This window comes from Aythya fuligula, chromosome 1, assembly GCF_009819795.1.
Source record: "Aythya fuligula isolate bAytFul2 chromosome 1, bAytFul2.pri, whole genome shotgun sequence".
NCBI classification, from domain to species: domain Eukaryota; kingdom Metazoa; phylum Chordata; class Aves; order Anseriformes; family Anatidae; genus Aythya; species Aythya fuligula.
In genome coordinates this window covers 117,563,505-117,580,118 of record NC_045559.1, presented here as the reverse complement: position 1 = coordinate 117,580,118, position 16,614 = coordinate 117,563,505, and the positions used below count along the sequence as shown (strand labels likewise).

At 37.2% G+C, this 16,614-nt stretch overlaps 1 protein-coding gene across 7 annotated transcripts in view; it reads right to left on the bottom strand.

The window, feature by feature from the left end:
- Positions 1-308: 308 nt before the first annotated feature.
- The window catches only part of CASK (calcium/calmodulin dependent serine protein kinase), a 213,740-nt gene continuing 197,434 nt past the window's right edge, over positions 309-16,614 (bottom strand). For 4 of the 7 annotated variants that reach the window (XM_032194542.1, XM_032194569.1, XM_032194560.1 and 1 more), the window contains 5 exons: positions 14,363-14,443; positions 14,194-14,274; positions 11,002-11,204; positions 7,900-7,983; positions 309-1,708 (listed from right to left, as the gene is read on the bottom strand). In XM_032194542.1, coding sequence (XP_032050433.1) covers positions 1,532-1,708; positions 7,900-7,983; positions 11,002-11,204; positions 14,194-14,274; positions 14,363-14,443 — 626 coding nt within the window. In that variant the 3' untranslated portion in view covers positions 309-1,531. The remainder of the gene's footprint in view (positions 1,709-7,899; positions 7,984-11,001; positions 11,205-14,193; positions 14,275-14,362; positions 14,444-16,614) is intronic. The other 3 variants (XM_032194549.1, XM_032194576.1, XM_032194594.1) reach the window with 1 other exon arrangement.

The window sequence follows — 16,614 nt, the reverse complement described above, 5'->3', positions numbered from 1 at the left end:
CAAATTGTTGTAAGGAACATTGTATTTCTGACACCTAAAAAACAAGTGGTAATGCTTCTTTCTGTTAAGCGCTTTCAGGAAAAAAACGTAAACCATCTGGTCCAGTAAGGGCATGGTAAGAAGGGTAACAAAACAAAGTTAGCACATTTAATTAATTTTTCTTACTTGGCACTGCACTGATTCTAAGCTGTCCCTGTGCTCCTGCACCAGGGCCTTCACTTAACAGACTTCAAGAAACCTTTTCTTGCTGCAAGAGTCACTGATTTGTTCTTGGAACTCCCTGCGATGAAATGAAGGACCCAAAAGCATTCAGTTGTTGAACACATAAAAGGAAGTATATTTAAAATAAAAAAAATTGGTCAGACTGTAGAGTCAATTACCATTTTAAAGGAATTTACAGGGATGTTGTAGATGAGTCTTTTGGAATAGTCAGTTTATCGCAATGCCTAAACTGGTTTCTTCATTGCACAGTATTTTCTTTTTAAAATGTGTGCATTTTTAAACAATTACATACATATTAAAAATCAGCATTTCTTTGCTTAAACTTAATTAAAACGTTAATACTCTCAGACAACACAGATCTGAAATGGTGAAACCAGTAATTGCCCCCTCCCACCTTACAACAAATTAAATTGAGACAAAATTACAAACACATTTCACTACATGATTATTATTAATAAAAATCAGTTTTTTTCTTTTTTATAAAGTTGCCCAAAATGCAAGGGATGTGCATAGGTTTACAACTTAGTCAGAATAATATTTTACTTTATTCCCTTGGGTACGTTTTCCCATGAACGGAATGTACTTTGCTGTAGATTACAGTTTTTTTCAACACAGATACACCAACGGCATGAACGCTTGCGACTGTCCACATGCATTAAGAGTCAAGACCCAATTTCAAATTTCTAAAAGTTTTACAGAGTTCTTCAAAGAGACAGTATCACATTATCTGGATGTTACACAAAAGTACTTGAAAATACTATCCTAAAAAAAAAGCGAAGAAAGGCCTTTAAAATTTATGAATTTGTTTCGTAACCACTAGACTAATTATTTCAAATAAATAAAGGAAAGCAAAGTATTCCAATCCATAAAATCAGACTCTAAAAAGAATGTAGTGTTCCACCCCCAAGTTAAGGTAACAGAATCATATTATTATTACTATTAAAATAGATTATAGAAAGCAGCATCTATTTTGTGCAGTTTTTAGGGGCCCTTGAAATAAAAAGCTATGATTTCAAAAAATATAACATTCCAAAGGACTGAATAATACATATATTTAAAGATACACTTTATTAAAGTTTAGGAGAAATGATTAAAAAAAGATACTGTCTCTTTAAATTAGTGTTTAATTTTTTTTTTCCCTCCTCCTATCTATTAGGACATGACAATAATTATAAATTTAGGTCACACTACATCTAGGTAGTCTCTAGGGGGCCAAGACCTGTTGACACAAGGTCGGTAACGTAGAGGTTTTCCATGTATGAGGTGGTTCCCAGTAATGACAGGCTTTTTCAATTCTCTCATGAGCGGCCTAATAGACCCAGGAGACCGGCACCCACTGCGACGCTGTGCAGACGAGCTCAATGGCTTCCTCCAGGTGCCTGATTGTTTCATCAATTTCGTTGTTGATAATTGTTAGGTCAAAGTAGTGTGCATACGTTCTCTGCAAGATTTCAGACTCCTTTTGCAGGCGCTGAAGAGATTCATCCTATTCGGTGATCAGAAAAGGAAACAGGAGAGCTAAGTCAGATCCTTTCCTATTCTTGTACAATACCTTTCTAGCTATTGCTTACAGGGAAGAAAACAGGCAAAAAAGCAGTAGGTTGGCATGGGTGGTTTAGAACCCATACCTAATTCTTTGAAAATTACAAGGAAGAAATTGTATGTTTTCTGTCTTAAAGTTGACATTCAAACACCAGTTATTTTTTGACGTTACTTGACACGAAACACATACTTAGACTTAAAAAGGCAAGGCGGAGGATGAAAGCTTATAAAAGCAGCACAGACATGGAGCAAAAGAGACCACATATGAGTAAAACATATGAAGCGCACAAATACGAGCTACTTGGCCTACGTCCAGGTAAGAACACAAGAAACAGAATAGGGTGTATTGTCAAGTATCAGCTGTTCCCAGTTTTGGTAACGTTTTACTGTTCAACATCAGTCTTCTGGGTTTACTTCCTTTAACCATTGCTTACTGATGAGGAAGTTCTCACTCCGCGTTGCACCGCAGTTCCCATTTCAGAGTACATCACTTCTAGCATCTCTCAGTGTGCTGTGCTGAAGACCCAATCCCGCAGTCTGAGCTTGAGAAGGGTCAGCTACTGAGGGCTTGGTACTACAGCTTGTGTCCGTTCCTTACAGGACCAGCTGCCTCCCATTTTGAGGGTGTGCTGCCTAATTCTTTGTAGCTTGTGATGCTACTGCAGTGGGCTTTGTCAGTGGGACTTGCGTTTCTGAGAGAGAGAGAGCTTGTAAAAGGCTTGTTTCTATGGTCCTGGAGTGGTTGTGAGTTACAAGCCTGAATTTCCTTCCTGCAAATTCCCTTAGAAATTCAAAGAATCATTTCGTGTTTTCAGGAACTTTGAAATAGCCACAGTGATCGGTTCCTTCCCTCTCTGTGTGTTTGGGGTGGATATAGGGCTAAATAGGAGTTGGACTTCAAGATCCTTATGGGTCCCTTCCAACCCAGGATATTCTATGATTCTAAATCACATATGAACCAGCAGAGACTCCTGCTGCTCTAGTATCTATAGGGTCACCCTCCTTGTTCACACAGTTCTAGGCTGTAGGAAGTACAGAAACAGCTCCTATAGCTGGTTTTACAAGAAATTATTTTGGGAACAGAATTATTTCTGTCTAATAAGAGATCTTCCTCCCACCCCCTTCCTCCTCATTTATTTATTTATTTATTTTCCCCCCCAAGTGTTCTGTTTAGACTTCCGAAGCACTTCTAGCTGCAGTGACACGCTGATGTGAAATGGTGGCTTTCAGGTCCTCTGGAGGGAATAACCTGTGCTGAGGCAGTTCTCCTTCCCTACAGCCATGAAACCAACCGCTTCCGGAGGAGACGTTCTCAACCCAAGTTACAGTTCTGCTTCTTCCTGGAGCTGCAGCCCCAGATGGGGAGGGAATGAGACCTCCACTTGATAATCACTGAAAATCTCATTCAAGGTCAGACAAATGCTTCTCCCGTGCACCTTTGCATAGGGCATGCTGCTTTTATGGACCAACACATGTCTACAGCGATGCCTGGCACTTCTGTAGAATAGCATGTGAAAAAATTAATTTACTCCAATGTCAAACTGATCAACACAGATAAACACTAATATTTTTGTGGAACACTTCATATGGCCCAGTGTCTTTAAGCCAAAAACCTAGCTAAATAGTTATCTGTCAAACTTTCAGAGATTTTGAAAGAAGACATCAGTTTACGTCAGCTGAGGATCTAATCTTTTCTGTTTAAATTAAACTATCATACTTGTCAAGTAGACATCCTACCTGTCAAGCAGAATATTTTCAATGCTTTAATCTGATCTAATTAAGATCAATTTTATATTTAAGGCCAGTCTTAGCAAAATCATACTGTATCTTTAGATGAGTTTTAACCTCGTGGCACAAGACTAATGCTAGCTGAAAAATACACACAAAACCTTAAAGCTGTTAATTCACATGTAGCTTTTTAACTGTTATTCAGGTCTCACATCAGTGTCATCTTTGCCATGTATGAGGGTGAACTTTTCTCATTGAAGTGTCTATTTTACTGTGACTGACAGAATAAAAATCTGAAAAACGTACAGCTCATCTTAAAAAAAACAAACACCACAAACGGGTAGATAAAGAAGAATGAATGAAAAAAACCCTTCCAAATATTAATATTTACCTTGTACACACATGCGTCACAAAACCAAGAGTTTTAAAAACACATTAGATTTTAATATTTTTCTGACTTAGCTTCTCCTAGGTCTAACTCTACTGGAACTGAAGTGGGTTCTGTTTGGGAATATCTGAATATCCTAGACCACTGGAAATGTAAGATGCTACTTCTTTCATACACTTTCAGGGGCAGTAAAAGGTTGGGATAGGCCATTGAAGCAACTTTCAGATAGATGCAAAGTTTCTCAAATTTGTGGGAAAAAGACAGGTTACAGTTCTTGTTCTTTGTTTTAAACTGAGGCCAAATGTTACCTGTGTTTGTGATAAAGTATCTGTTGGTACATTCAATACCGTGTCAGAGTTGGCTAGGTGTTTCTTGTGTGTCTGCATTAAAGGCCAAAATTTGTCTTTGAAACTAACACTTCCTCAGCATTTTGCTGTAAGTTCTTCTCAATTTCCTTAAAATTTCTTAATTAAATCTTGAACAGTGAAGATTGCAGAATATTCTCAAGAAGAATATTCTCCAGCAGCTGTGTTCTCAATAGTGTCAAGAAATAAGATATTTATCCATGTGTTCTAATAGCTGAAGACAGACAAATGCATGACTTCATTCATTTCATATTTGGGAGCAAAACATGTCTCTTCTTCTTCCTCAGCTCTCATGTAACAGGTATTCTATGTAGGTCTAGTTGCAGTGTGTCCATTATGTGGAACAGACTTCTCTTTCCTATACTAGCATTCATAGTCTCTTTTTCTAATCTTATTTCAATCTCCACCAAACCTGAGATGGAAAGGAGTGAAAAACACCTTTCATCCATGAAATCTCTCCCACATGCATAATGGCCACCGCTGATGTCTTCAGTCTCTTTCATCTCTGAGATCTCTGAGGGCTTTTTTTTTTTTTCCTTAAAGTACATAGGCCAATAGCTGCCACTTGTGACAGTCAAAGCACAGACTAACAAATTACTAGTATTTCTTTTTGAGGCTACGAACAACTTAAAAAGATACCAATCAGGCCTTTGCCAATTTTGTTCCAAGAGGAAAAAAAATCTCAATTTAAACAGCTGATGGACTGCAAGCATCTTAAGAAAAATTCCTTTTAGTCTTTCCCTGTATAAAAGGAGGAAACATAGCTATAAGGGAGAAAGAAGTTACACATTGCTCAGTGAAGATTTAGATCTACAAAATAGCGCCTGTCAACACCTCTTTGCTGCTGAATGGGCAATGGGAGATAGAAAACACCCACAGGAGAGAGGAACTATTCCACTGTTCCCTGATATGCACTCTCCTCTCTCTGTGTTACCATACTAATAACCTGATTTAAGTTTTCTTAGGGATGAGACAGCAGGGTACACTCTTGGAGATTTCCTATATGTTTTAAATTGGTTTTGTGCTTTGTAGAACTGGTCATAGTGCACTGCTATATATTAAGTCAGGAAGTATAACATTTTGTCTCCTACCTTACTGTGTGATCCTTGTTCCTCTTCACTGTTTTTTTACTATGAAGTTCACAGGTACAGCTTTGAGTGGAAATTTTACTCTCTAGTTTCTTTTTACTAGCAAATAATCCTTACTTGTATCATAGCACCGATATCTAAAGCCTTTATTATATTAAATTTTTATTCCAGTGACAAAAAGTAATGTTGAATGGGAACAAGCAGATCTACATTCTAAAACTACTAAAATAACCAGAACTACCTTTTTCAGCCCCTAGCTGGTACTTACAGGCAATTTTCTGCACCATTTTGGCAGCTATATACAATTAGTACGAGTGCAGGAAAATGAAAAGAAAAGCAAAGATGAAATTCAAGAAAGCATAAGGGAAAAAAAGGACAGTCAATTACAAAAGTGTTCTCAAAAGACGTATGTAAAATAAACAAAGCAGGATACGATGATAGACAGGGACAATCATTATGCATATGAAGCTTTCAAAAAGTAAGAACGAATGGGGAAATACGAAACACATACTTTAGAAATCTTGTTTGCTGCCTTACAGGCTGGTAATACACAGACATAACTTGCATATCTCTCTTCACGCAGCAGAGTAAATTTTGGAAAATATGACTGTATTCGGGTAAGTTCTGTTGCTGCTACTACGATTTCCTGCCTCTCTTTAAGTTTAATTGGTTCATTAATTAGGTTGTTTTTTCAAGTGTGGCCCCAGTTCACCAGCTCTGAACTGAGTGCCTGAGTGAATCCCTATGTACAGAAACACTTTGGTCACAAGAACTTAAAATAAAGACAGTCTTACAGTATGAATCCAAATATTTAGAATGTAGTATCTTGCTTCTATTAATATTTATTTGCCATGAACACATATTTCCCCACCACTACTATAAAAGGTGCATTTCTATCCTCTTCCCAGTATACCATGGAAAACCTCTTCTCCCTCATTAACTCTCCCAAATTTCTCTGTATTGTACCTTATAGCTAGTGGATGAAAATCTATGTACCACTGGCAAATCAGCAAGGCCAAGGACAACAATTTGAGAACTGAAACATAGGTACAAAGCAACAAAACCAGGTAATTACATAATTTTACAGAATACCTGGTCTCCTTGGCATTGCTGTAAGTGCAATGATTATCTGACACATCTTAAGAACTTTTTTTTTCTTTTTACATGATGCTATGCCATTTGCTTGCACAAAGACAAATTCAGTGTAGAATATACATTTTTAACGTTTTTGCAAGATCCTACTGATTTATACCATACGCCAACACCAGCAGTTAGACAAGCTAACTTCACCAGTGTTGCTGATTTTGACATCCTGAGACGGTTTATTCACTTGTGGCACTGATCAGTTATAGTATGGGTCCTTAAGACGCTGTAAAATGACAAAACTTACTGCTGCAGAAGTGAAAAGATGGGAGGGGGAAGAAGGATCTCTTCTTGGCTATATGGTTTCACTGTTTGTTCTGGTATTGGCCATTGTCAGAGCCTTTGTGAGCTGCTTGAAAACTGACAAAAATCCAATGTAGAGCTACAGTAGCTCACTGAAGGGTCTGGTAAGTGCCACGGCCCATGCATGGGCAGTACACGTCCAGAAGCAAGCTAGAGAGAACAGCAACAGTGAACTAGGAGAACACCTCAGCTGCCAGTAAAACTGCAGCTTGAGGCTGGTATTTTTCACTCTGCTTACAATTTTAATAATCATTCAGGGTATGTGCACTTAAATACGTTTGTCTTGTTCCTTATTTTCTTGCAAGCCTCTGCAGCGATGTCGTAGTTTCTTATCTATGCTACTATAATTAAATTTCTATAGAAACATACCAGCTGTAGAGACAGGGCTTCTGACTTTATTTTTGCATAAGGAAGGCACATTTAGGAGACTTGGAACAGATTTATGGTCAAATCCAATTAATTAAATACCTTAGTGTTAGGGTTTAAAAAATGCTGAGCAGATAAAGTGTTTGTATAAATAGTATTTGTCCTGTTGTGAGCTAAATGCAGATTTGCTTGATAGCCTCTGAAATGAGTAGCACCTTGCAGAGTGGCAACTCTATGAAGTAGGAAATTCAGGGTGTGGATCTGCATGAATACTCAACTTAATTCCACAAGCAATTACCCCTTTGGTCAAAGCTTATGTCCAATTCTTAGAGATTTTTTTTTTTAAATTAATAAGCCTATTTCTGATATATATTTGTGCATAACAAATACTACAGGACAAAGGTGGGATCACAGTGCAGTTACGCATACCCATTTCTTCAGTCGGGCCATCTGTAGTCTATCTAGTGCTATAACTCAGAATTGAGTAATTTTGCTAACTGAGAAATTTGTGCTAATGATTAGTCAAGGATTTGGAAATGTATCTGTGAGGTAGGGCAGGGAACTAAATAAAAATGCATACTTTTAGAATATGTCATGTGGGTCCTTTAACTTTAGTCAACTCAATAATGCTTCTATCCAACTGTCCTTTTGATTCTCTGCTTACAGACAAGTAAATGCTAGACTCTTATCTGCATCTCTGAATCCCATCCTTAATTTTGCCTCTCATAAGACATTAGATTGTAATATGGCATACCTCATTAATGCCTGGGGTAATCGTAGGTGCAGCAATAAAAACAACAAAAGGAGCAAACTCTGCAGTTCTCAGGACCTTCAATGCCTAGGTTAAACAAATAAAAATAAAGTCAGATACATTAGAAGAATCCCCCACCAATCAACGTGAAAAATGTTTAGTCACATAAGCAGAAAATAGGAAATTATGACTTATAATTGCTGGCATTTATTTTTCATTCATCTCGAGTCAAGACCTTAGTAATGTACACACTTATTGTTTCATTTTGAATGTTTTGATACTCAAACTGTACATTTATCACTAAGTAAAGTGATTTTTTGAGACAATAAAATCTTCTGGATTTTCAGAGAGGTTCTTCACATAGTTTCAAGGAGTGCAGAACTGTATTTACATTTTAAGCTGGATATTTAAGACCAGGTTAAAAAAACACAACAGTGATGCCATAAAAAGGTAAAAAAAACAAACTGTATTTTAGAATAAATAATAAGTAGAATATCATTCTTAGTCTGACTTGTTATACAAACCAACACTTTTTCTCATTTTCTGAATCAAATGAAAATGTGAGGCAAGATGTTTTAGTAGCAATAATAGCAAGTATAGCATTAATGCAGTAAATGCAGCACTGTGCCCTTGAACTGAATCTATGCAAAAGATGAGTGTTCTTACTAGAAAACTGGACTTCATCATCATCTACTGTGTGACACACACAGCTGCCATAAGTGAAGTTTTGTTTCAGATCCAAGCTATCAACTGAAGTGTAGGATAGTAAGTAAACATACCTCAGCTCAACTCAAATATGTGGACAAGAAAGTAAGACTACTAAGGGTTGTTTTTTTCTTTTTTCTTCCTTAAAAGCAATCCATCCCTTTTTGCAACCTAAATAGGTTTTAATCTCTGCTCCTTGAAACCCATCTGTATGTATATAATATATGTCAAGCTCTTCTAAACAAAAGAGAAACCCCATATTGTCAAACTCAAGGAGACTCACAAAACTAGTAAGAAGTGGTGTAAGATAGCTAACTGATAATAGGTTCATAGACAGGCTGTCCTAAAAGAGCTGAGATAGATGCATGAGGAAGCTGGTTAAGAAAGAGGCTGGCTAAACACATGCTGGAGGATGTGCAGGACAGGCAGCTGTTACCAAATGTAAATACACTCTAATCAATATTAAAATGGCTTCTGAGAATTTTAATGCTTCTGACCAAACCGAGTTTAAAAGTTTTCTCAAGAGAGCTTACTTTTAACAGCTGCTTCATTTGAACTGGCTATAAATGCTGCTTTCTCCCAGAGCAGTTAAATGTGAGATTTTATTTTCAGAACAGTACTATAGCTGTGCCAAATTTAGTCAGGTATCTTATTTCTATTATGAAGTTCTTAAAAAAATGAATTTTTTAAATCAAAGAAGAATGTAGCATTCAAATTTAAATACTTAACACCGATCACAATTTAATTTCTTCCTCCCATTTCCTTCAATCTGCTAGAATAATATAAACATCAAACCTGTCCATATTCATGTAGTTCCCCTTAACAAAATATATAAACACGTTCCTATGAACTGAAAGTCATGACTACATAGATGTTTCAAGGGAAATGTGCCAGAATTTTCCACTGAAGATTTTATATAATGAATGAACAAACTATTCTCGTTTCTTGAGAGCCTAATTTTCTATCCTGCCCTCTTCTACAAAGTATAATACCGTAACACAGAAAGGAGTTCATAAAGTAATGACACTGATCTAGTCATTGTGTAAACAGGATTGGTACCTTTAACTGACCACAAATGTTCCTGACATGGCTAGACAGTGGTATTGGAATTGAGTTAGTTAGGATCGAGACTGCTCTCCAAAACAGCATCAGAGAGAAATTTCAGAACATACTGAAACAAATTGTCATTGATTGTTTTGGTTTTTTGACTGTATTGATTGTTTGCAGATGACACCAAGCTGAGTGGTGCAGTTGATACACTAGAAGGAAGGGATGCCACCCAAAGCGACCTGGACAAGTTTGAGAAGTGGACCCATGTGAACTGAATGAGACTCAACAAGTCCAAATGCAAGGTGCTGCACCTGGGCCAGGGCGATCCTGGACACGAGTACAGACTGGGAGAAATCACTGAGAGCAGCCCTGCAGAGAAGGACTTGGGGGTTCTGGTGATGAAAAGCTTGATATGAGCCATCAGTGTGCACTTGCAGCCCAGAAGGCTAACTGCATCCTGGGCTGCACCAACAGAGGGGTGGCCCTCAGGTCAAGGGTGGTGATTGTCCCCTTCTGCTCTGCCCTTTTGAGACTCCACCTGGAGTGCTGCATCCAGGTCTGGGGCCCCCAGCACCAGAAGGACGTTGATCAGTTAGAGTGGGACCAGAGGAGAGCCACAAAGGCTGGAGCACCTCTCCTGTGAAGAAAGGTGGAGAGAGCTGAGAATGTTCAACCTAAAGAAGAGAAGGCTTCAGGGAGATCTTATTGCAACTTTTCAGTACTTAAAGGATGATTATAAAAAGATGGTGAACAACTTCTTGCTCAATCAGATAATGACAGGATAAGGGGAATGGTTTTAAATTAGAAGAAGGGAGTTTTAGATTAGAGGTTAGGAGGAAATTCTTCACTGTGAGGGTGGTGAGGCATTGGGACAGGTTGCCCAGAGAGGCTGTGGATGCCCCATCCCTGGAGGTGTTCAAGGCTAGGTTGAATGAGGCCCTGGGCAACCTAGTGGGTGGCATCCCTTCCCATGGCAAGGGGTTGGAACAAGATGGTCTTTAAAGTCCTTTCCAACCTGAGCCATCCTATGATTCCCTAGTATGGTAATGAAAATCAATTGTTTTGATACATTTCACTGGACGTGAGGCTAAAATATTACAAATTTACACAGTAAACAGATTTTCACACTATAGTGGTTGCATACCACTATGAACAAACTAAGAATTAGATTCTGCAGTATGTTCTTCTAACCAAATGATTAGCAAAAATCTACTTCATAGATTGATACTTTGATGTTCCAGGGACTTCTGTCTGTGCATATTACTGTATGCACTGCTTTACAATATTGATAAAAGTATCTGCCAATACGGTTGAAGGATTTGTGATGAGTCCCATTTTCATATAAGTTACCTGAGGTTCTACATCAAGTATTGCAATTAGTCCCTGCTCATGGATCTTTCGTATTGTTTCCAGTTTTGTCCCATACATTGCATCCTCATGGCTGCCATATTCCAAATATTCATTGTTTGATATATCCTGCATCATTTGGTCATGCGATACAAAGTAGTAATTTTTTCCATTTTCTTCATCTTTCTTTGGAGGTCGGGTTGTGTCTGAAAATTAAAAAAAAATATTTTTAATGCAAAAGAAATACTAGGCTTACATAGAACATTTTGATTGCAATTTAACAGATTATCATTTGGTGATTAAGCATTGATAAACCACATAGAACAATGAAGTGTGAGCTGGGGGGACGCAGGATGATACTGGGGGACATGTTTGGAAAAGCAGGAGATTAAAGGATGTAGAAAAGACAAAAACCAAAAAGTTAGAGGAAGAACAGAAGGGCATAATTAACCTATACTATAGACTCTAAGACTCTAAGACTCTAAGACTATAAGACTCTATCAGCTGCTTTTAAGAGCAATACCTTTGCTGCAGAAAAAGCAAACAGTATCCTGGGCTGCAATAGGCAAAGTACTGCCAGGAGAGGGAAGGAAGTGATCCTTCCCCTCTAACTGAGCGCTGGCAAGGCCAAACCTGGAGTGCTGGGTCCAGTTCTGGGCTCCCCAGTACAAGACAGGCATGGCCATACTGGAGAGAGTCCAGTGAAGGGGCACTAAGGAACTGAATCATCTCTTCTGTAAGGTAAGGCTGAAAGACCTGGGCTTGTTCAGCCTGGAGAAGAGAAGGCTTGGGAGTTCTCATCAGTGAGCTCAGATATCAAAGGGGAAGGTGTAAAAAGACAGAGCCAGCCTCTTTCCAGTGGTGCACAGTGACAGAACAAGAGGCAATGGGCATAAACTGGAACACAAGAGGGCTCTGTCTGAACATCACGAAGCACTTCTTTACTGTGTGGGTGACAAGAGTAGTGGCACAGGTTGCCTAAAGTGGTTGTGGAGTCTCTCTCCTTGGAGATCCTTCAAAAGCCATCTGGACATGGTTTTGGGCAGCCTCCCTGGGCTGTCCCTGCTTGATCAGAGGGTTGGAGCAGGTGACCTCCAGATATAGAGACCTCAAACATTCTGTGATTGCGTAGGCCATCTGCTCCTCTTTTCCCCACAGGCACACTTACAGGCATTTGCCTCTCCTAATATTCTCTGACAAAGTGATTTCCTTTCATATTTTTCCACTGTCACATTTATGCTGGTGACACCACATTTGAAACACCACATCTCTTCACAATCTAATCTCATATGACTCAACAGCCTTATCATAATTTCAGCCAACGTGTTAAAAAATTGAACTAATGTTCCATTATTGAATACGTCTATTACTATTTTATGGATTAGATAGCAATGTTAGTGTAATTGAAGATAAAATTTCTATAGAAACATTAGTATTATAGATCACAGTTATTTTAAGGAATTCAAGAACAATGGATTATAGAAAACCTATAATATCACTTTAATACTCAATGCTGTCATAGGTCTACTGGAATTACTGTACTCTCCTAAATTTCCCCCCAAATACTCTTCTTTTGTAAAAACATTTCTGTATTTTTTTTTTCACTTATGTGGTTTTCTTCTTCTGAATGTGAATTCTTAAGTCTTAAAAGTAGGTGAGAGCCTGACTGCTTGTGGTCAAGAGACAAAAGCTGCAAATGTATTGCTTCTGCAAACCTATGTGGTAAGAAACCTGGCCTACTAATCCATTTAATTAACTACCACTGTGTGTGACATAACCTTTTGACCTTTAAGATCAAGTTTTCAGTAGCTAGATCATAAAGCATGACACGAAACTCTACACCCAACTTGAAGCCTGTCTTAGAAGCTACCTATGCTCACCATGATTTTTTTTGAAAGAATAGAGAAAATGAAGTAAAAATTCATCTCTGAGAGTTTGAGAGAATAATTCCAATTACCTAGAGTCAGCTGAAATATAGGTCAGGTTTCCCTAATACTTAAAGTGTGTGGTACATTTCACATGATTTATTTCAGATACCTAAAATAAGGGATTACCTTAGGTCCCTAAACACCAGAATAAAATACTATATTAAATGTCCTAAATCTGCCTTAAATTAGATACATCTATATAGTCTGATCAGATATGACACATGAGTTAATGGAGATCCCTGTTCCTCTGGAGTAGGGCTGCAGGTTAAACGATGTCTAAAACACGTATCTAAACATAATACTGATGCTTAAGCACCTAAAATGCATCCTGAGTCCTGGTCTAGCCTTTTCAGTTTTCTTATATAATCAGGGATGCAATTTACATGCTTCCACAAAGCAGGAACCTCATGCAAACAATCTAAGGTATGGTCTTCATGGTATAGGTAAGAAAATAACTAGTTCAGCTTCTACCTTGCCAGGGCAATACACTTATTACTTTAGTTCTTTGTAATGGAGAATATATCTCCTGGGTTCTTACAGTTCCTATGGTTTCTGAAGTCAGCCTGAAACAGACTGGACAGATTTAGCTGATGGGTGGTTTTGTTTCAGAATGCCTATGCTTGAGGAAAAAAGGTGCATCTCCAACAAACCATGCAGTAGGATATGCAGTTCCTGCCATGGTACTGGTGGACATTGCTGTTAAGGGAAAACATCCCTATTGTCTCTTGGCAACAACCCGTTTGGTGAGCTAATTACATTTTATTTTTCTTACTGTCATCTCTGGAAATTTCAGAATTATTTTAATATACTACCAGTCCTCAAGGCTAGGCTGTGAAAAGTAATTAAAGATAGATAAGGTAGACACTAAAAATTTCCTCTAAATCTAGTTTATTTTTCTTCTCATGGGAATTATACAGTTTTTAATCTCATGGTTATTTCAGCCTTAAATAAGCTGTTAATGTAAAATTAGCACAGAAAAATGTAAAATGTTTTAGTCTTCCTTCTAAGTTAGCAAATGTTCTGGGTAGAGAAAAGTAGACTTAAGTGTTATGAATGCTAAGAAACATTCAGTGTAGAAGTGGTATTACTTACTACCTCTCCCCCTGACAAAACAAAACAAGAAAAATATCCAATCTTATCACAGTTCATCCATCTTTAACAGAAGATTAATCTCAGTAGAAATGAACATATGTATGATGTACTACAATGGGTACATGACAAGGACGCTACGTATAATTTTTGCATAACATTGAACATTGCTACTTACGAGGAATGGGGTAAGCAAATCTGTCCGGGTGTTTTGTGATGAGTGTGTTTTTTATGTGTCGTCTTCCAACACCATGTGCACCTAATCCACAACACAAAAATTAATTATACATTTTCTACCATAACGGGTTCAAAACTATGCTGTTATATTCAGAATAATTCAAAATTACCTAGTAAGACTAGTGTTTTCCTTTTGAATGCTGGCAGTTTTACTACTTCTTCATATGTGACGAGATCTAATTGATCAAACACTAAAACAGAAAAGAGACCCCCAGAGGGATAAGAAAAAAAGGCATATTAAGGGTGATAACTAATTGTGCTACAAATGATCATTTTAGCAAGTGTTAGATTTACAATACAAAGTAATGTGTTATGGAAAATAAAACAATTTCATTACGCAATTTTAAGAAAAGTGTTCATTAAAAAAACTGTTAAAAAGCAATAACACAGCTACTGAAATGCTCAGCAAAATTTGCATGTCCTTTCATGCAGTATTCAGCAGACCACAAAAATCAGCTAAAATGGCATGCCATTCATGTTTGCATTCCTAAGAAATAGCAATACTAAAGAAAAATCTGTAGACAGTGACCAACATGAATAACAATATGAGAACATCTATTTACACTAAGGATAGGGATATTTTCATAATCATGTTTAACAAGAACTTTGAGAAATGCATAGAAAATACAGTTAATTCTTTGTGGTATTTCTTCAAAACAGCGACCACATTAATTGTAATTAGAGTTCTCTTTAAACAGACGTGCTAGTTAAACTGACATGCTTTTAAAACTTGTGACAGAATGAAAAATCTTAACAAAAAGTGATGGCATTACATAAAAGAACCTCCACCATATTTAGGGAAAAATTGTAAAAGTATTATTTCAGAAAAAAATTCAACTGCAGTGAATGAATTTCATCTGCCTATCAATCTATTGTCAATTGCCAAGGTTTATAATGATTGACAAATCAAGTTTTGTTCATTAAAAACAACTTCTTACTCTGCTCAATAACACAACATTTGTGCCTATTTTTGAAGAATTCTAATGAATAAACCAGGAGACAGCTAAGTGTATTTATAAAGATTACAGCAATGAGCAACTGTGAACAGAATAACTACCAAGAGTCTTCAGTTCTGTATTTGTGCATGCTGTGAAAAGAAGGGAGGAGACACTGCATCTGAGCTATGACATTTGTGAGTGTTTCCAAGTCCTAAGGTGGTGTATTCACCTGAACAATATCCTGTCCGTCTTTTAAGGAAGAATCTAGATATATGGAATATCTCTTCACTCCCTGTCCCAAACCCCTTAGGTAAGAAGGCAAGGGCAGGGGCTTTAGTTCGCTTGCTCCAGAAGTTGCCAACCACCAAGAGCAGGTGACATTCAGACTTGGGCCTACCAAAAAGCACATGCTCTTTGTACTAAAGTCCCAGTCAAAGCAGCAAAGGGTTTACTTAATATATTTCTTGTTATAGGGCAGATTTTAAAATTCAATGGCAGTGTTTTTACCCCATAGAAAAAGTACAACTAATTTAATTTGGTCAAACTACAAATTAGTCAACTGACCTACTCAACTTTTTAAGGCCTATGAAAAGATTTGGATTTGAAAACTTCCTAAGTCCATTTAAAGCATTTTGAATTTTATCATGAAGAAAAATCTCTTTCAACCTTTCCCCAAATATTACAGGGTAATACAAGCAAGAAGTTAGTAATATTCTTTTCCACAATCCTACAAACACGTAATTCTTCATTTTTACAACTTTGCATAATTTAAATGAACTATTATTTCATTTCATAGCAGGAATATCTAAAGATCTACAACATGTTAAACAGTTTTACCATTCTAACCATTGTAGTATTACCACTCTGAAGATGTACCGGGGAAAATATCTTTCCCCATTAAAAATAAGAATAAAAAAAAAAAGTCCTTTATTTTCTTCTTGAACAAAACCACATTATATTAGATACATACACAATGGGAGTGACCAACAAAAATGATACATATTAATGCCTTCATCACAAATTAGTAGCATGGAGAAGATATGTCTCAGTCTACATGGAATTACCTAATGATTGTAGGGTTTTCAAACACAAAAGGGTAATGATTATTTTTTAAATATACACAAGATATGAGGAATACAGGACACATTTAAAGACTGAACTTTTAATGCTTCTGTGTTACTAGCTAATAAAGAAAAGGAGTTCTTGAAAGGAAACAGTAAGAAGCAAATAAAGAGGCATTGTCACTTGACAGGTTACTTACATGCACAGAGGCCATTGGGAGTAAGACAGCATGAAAAATGTACAGGGGTCATTGAGATATGGCTTGTAATATATTAGTAAAATAAAAAGTATATGCACAAAATAAACTTTACCATGCAATAGTCTAAACACAAGGCAAATAAATCACATTAAGAAATGATAAA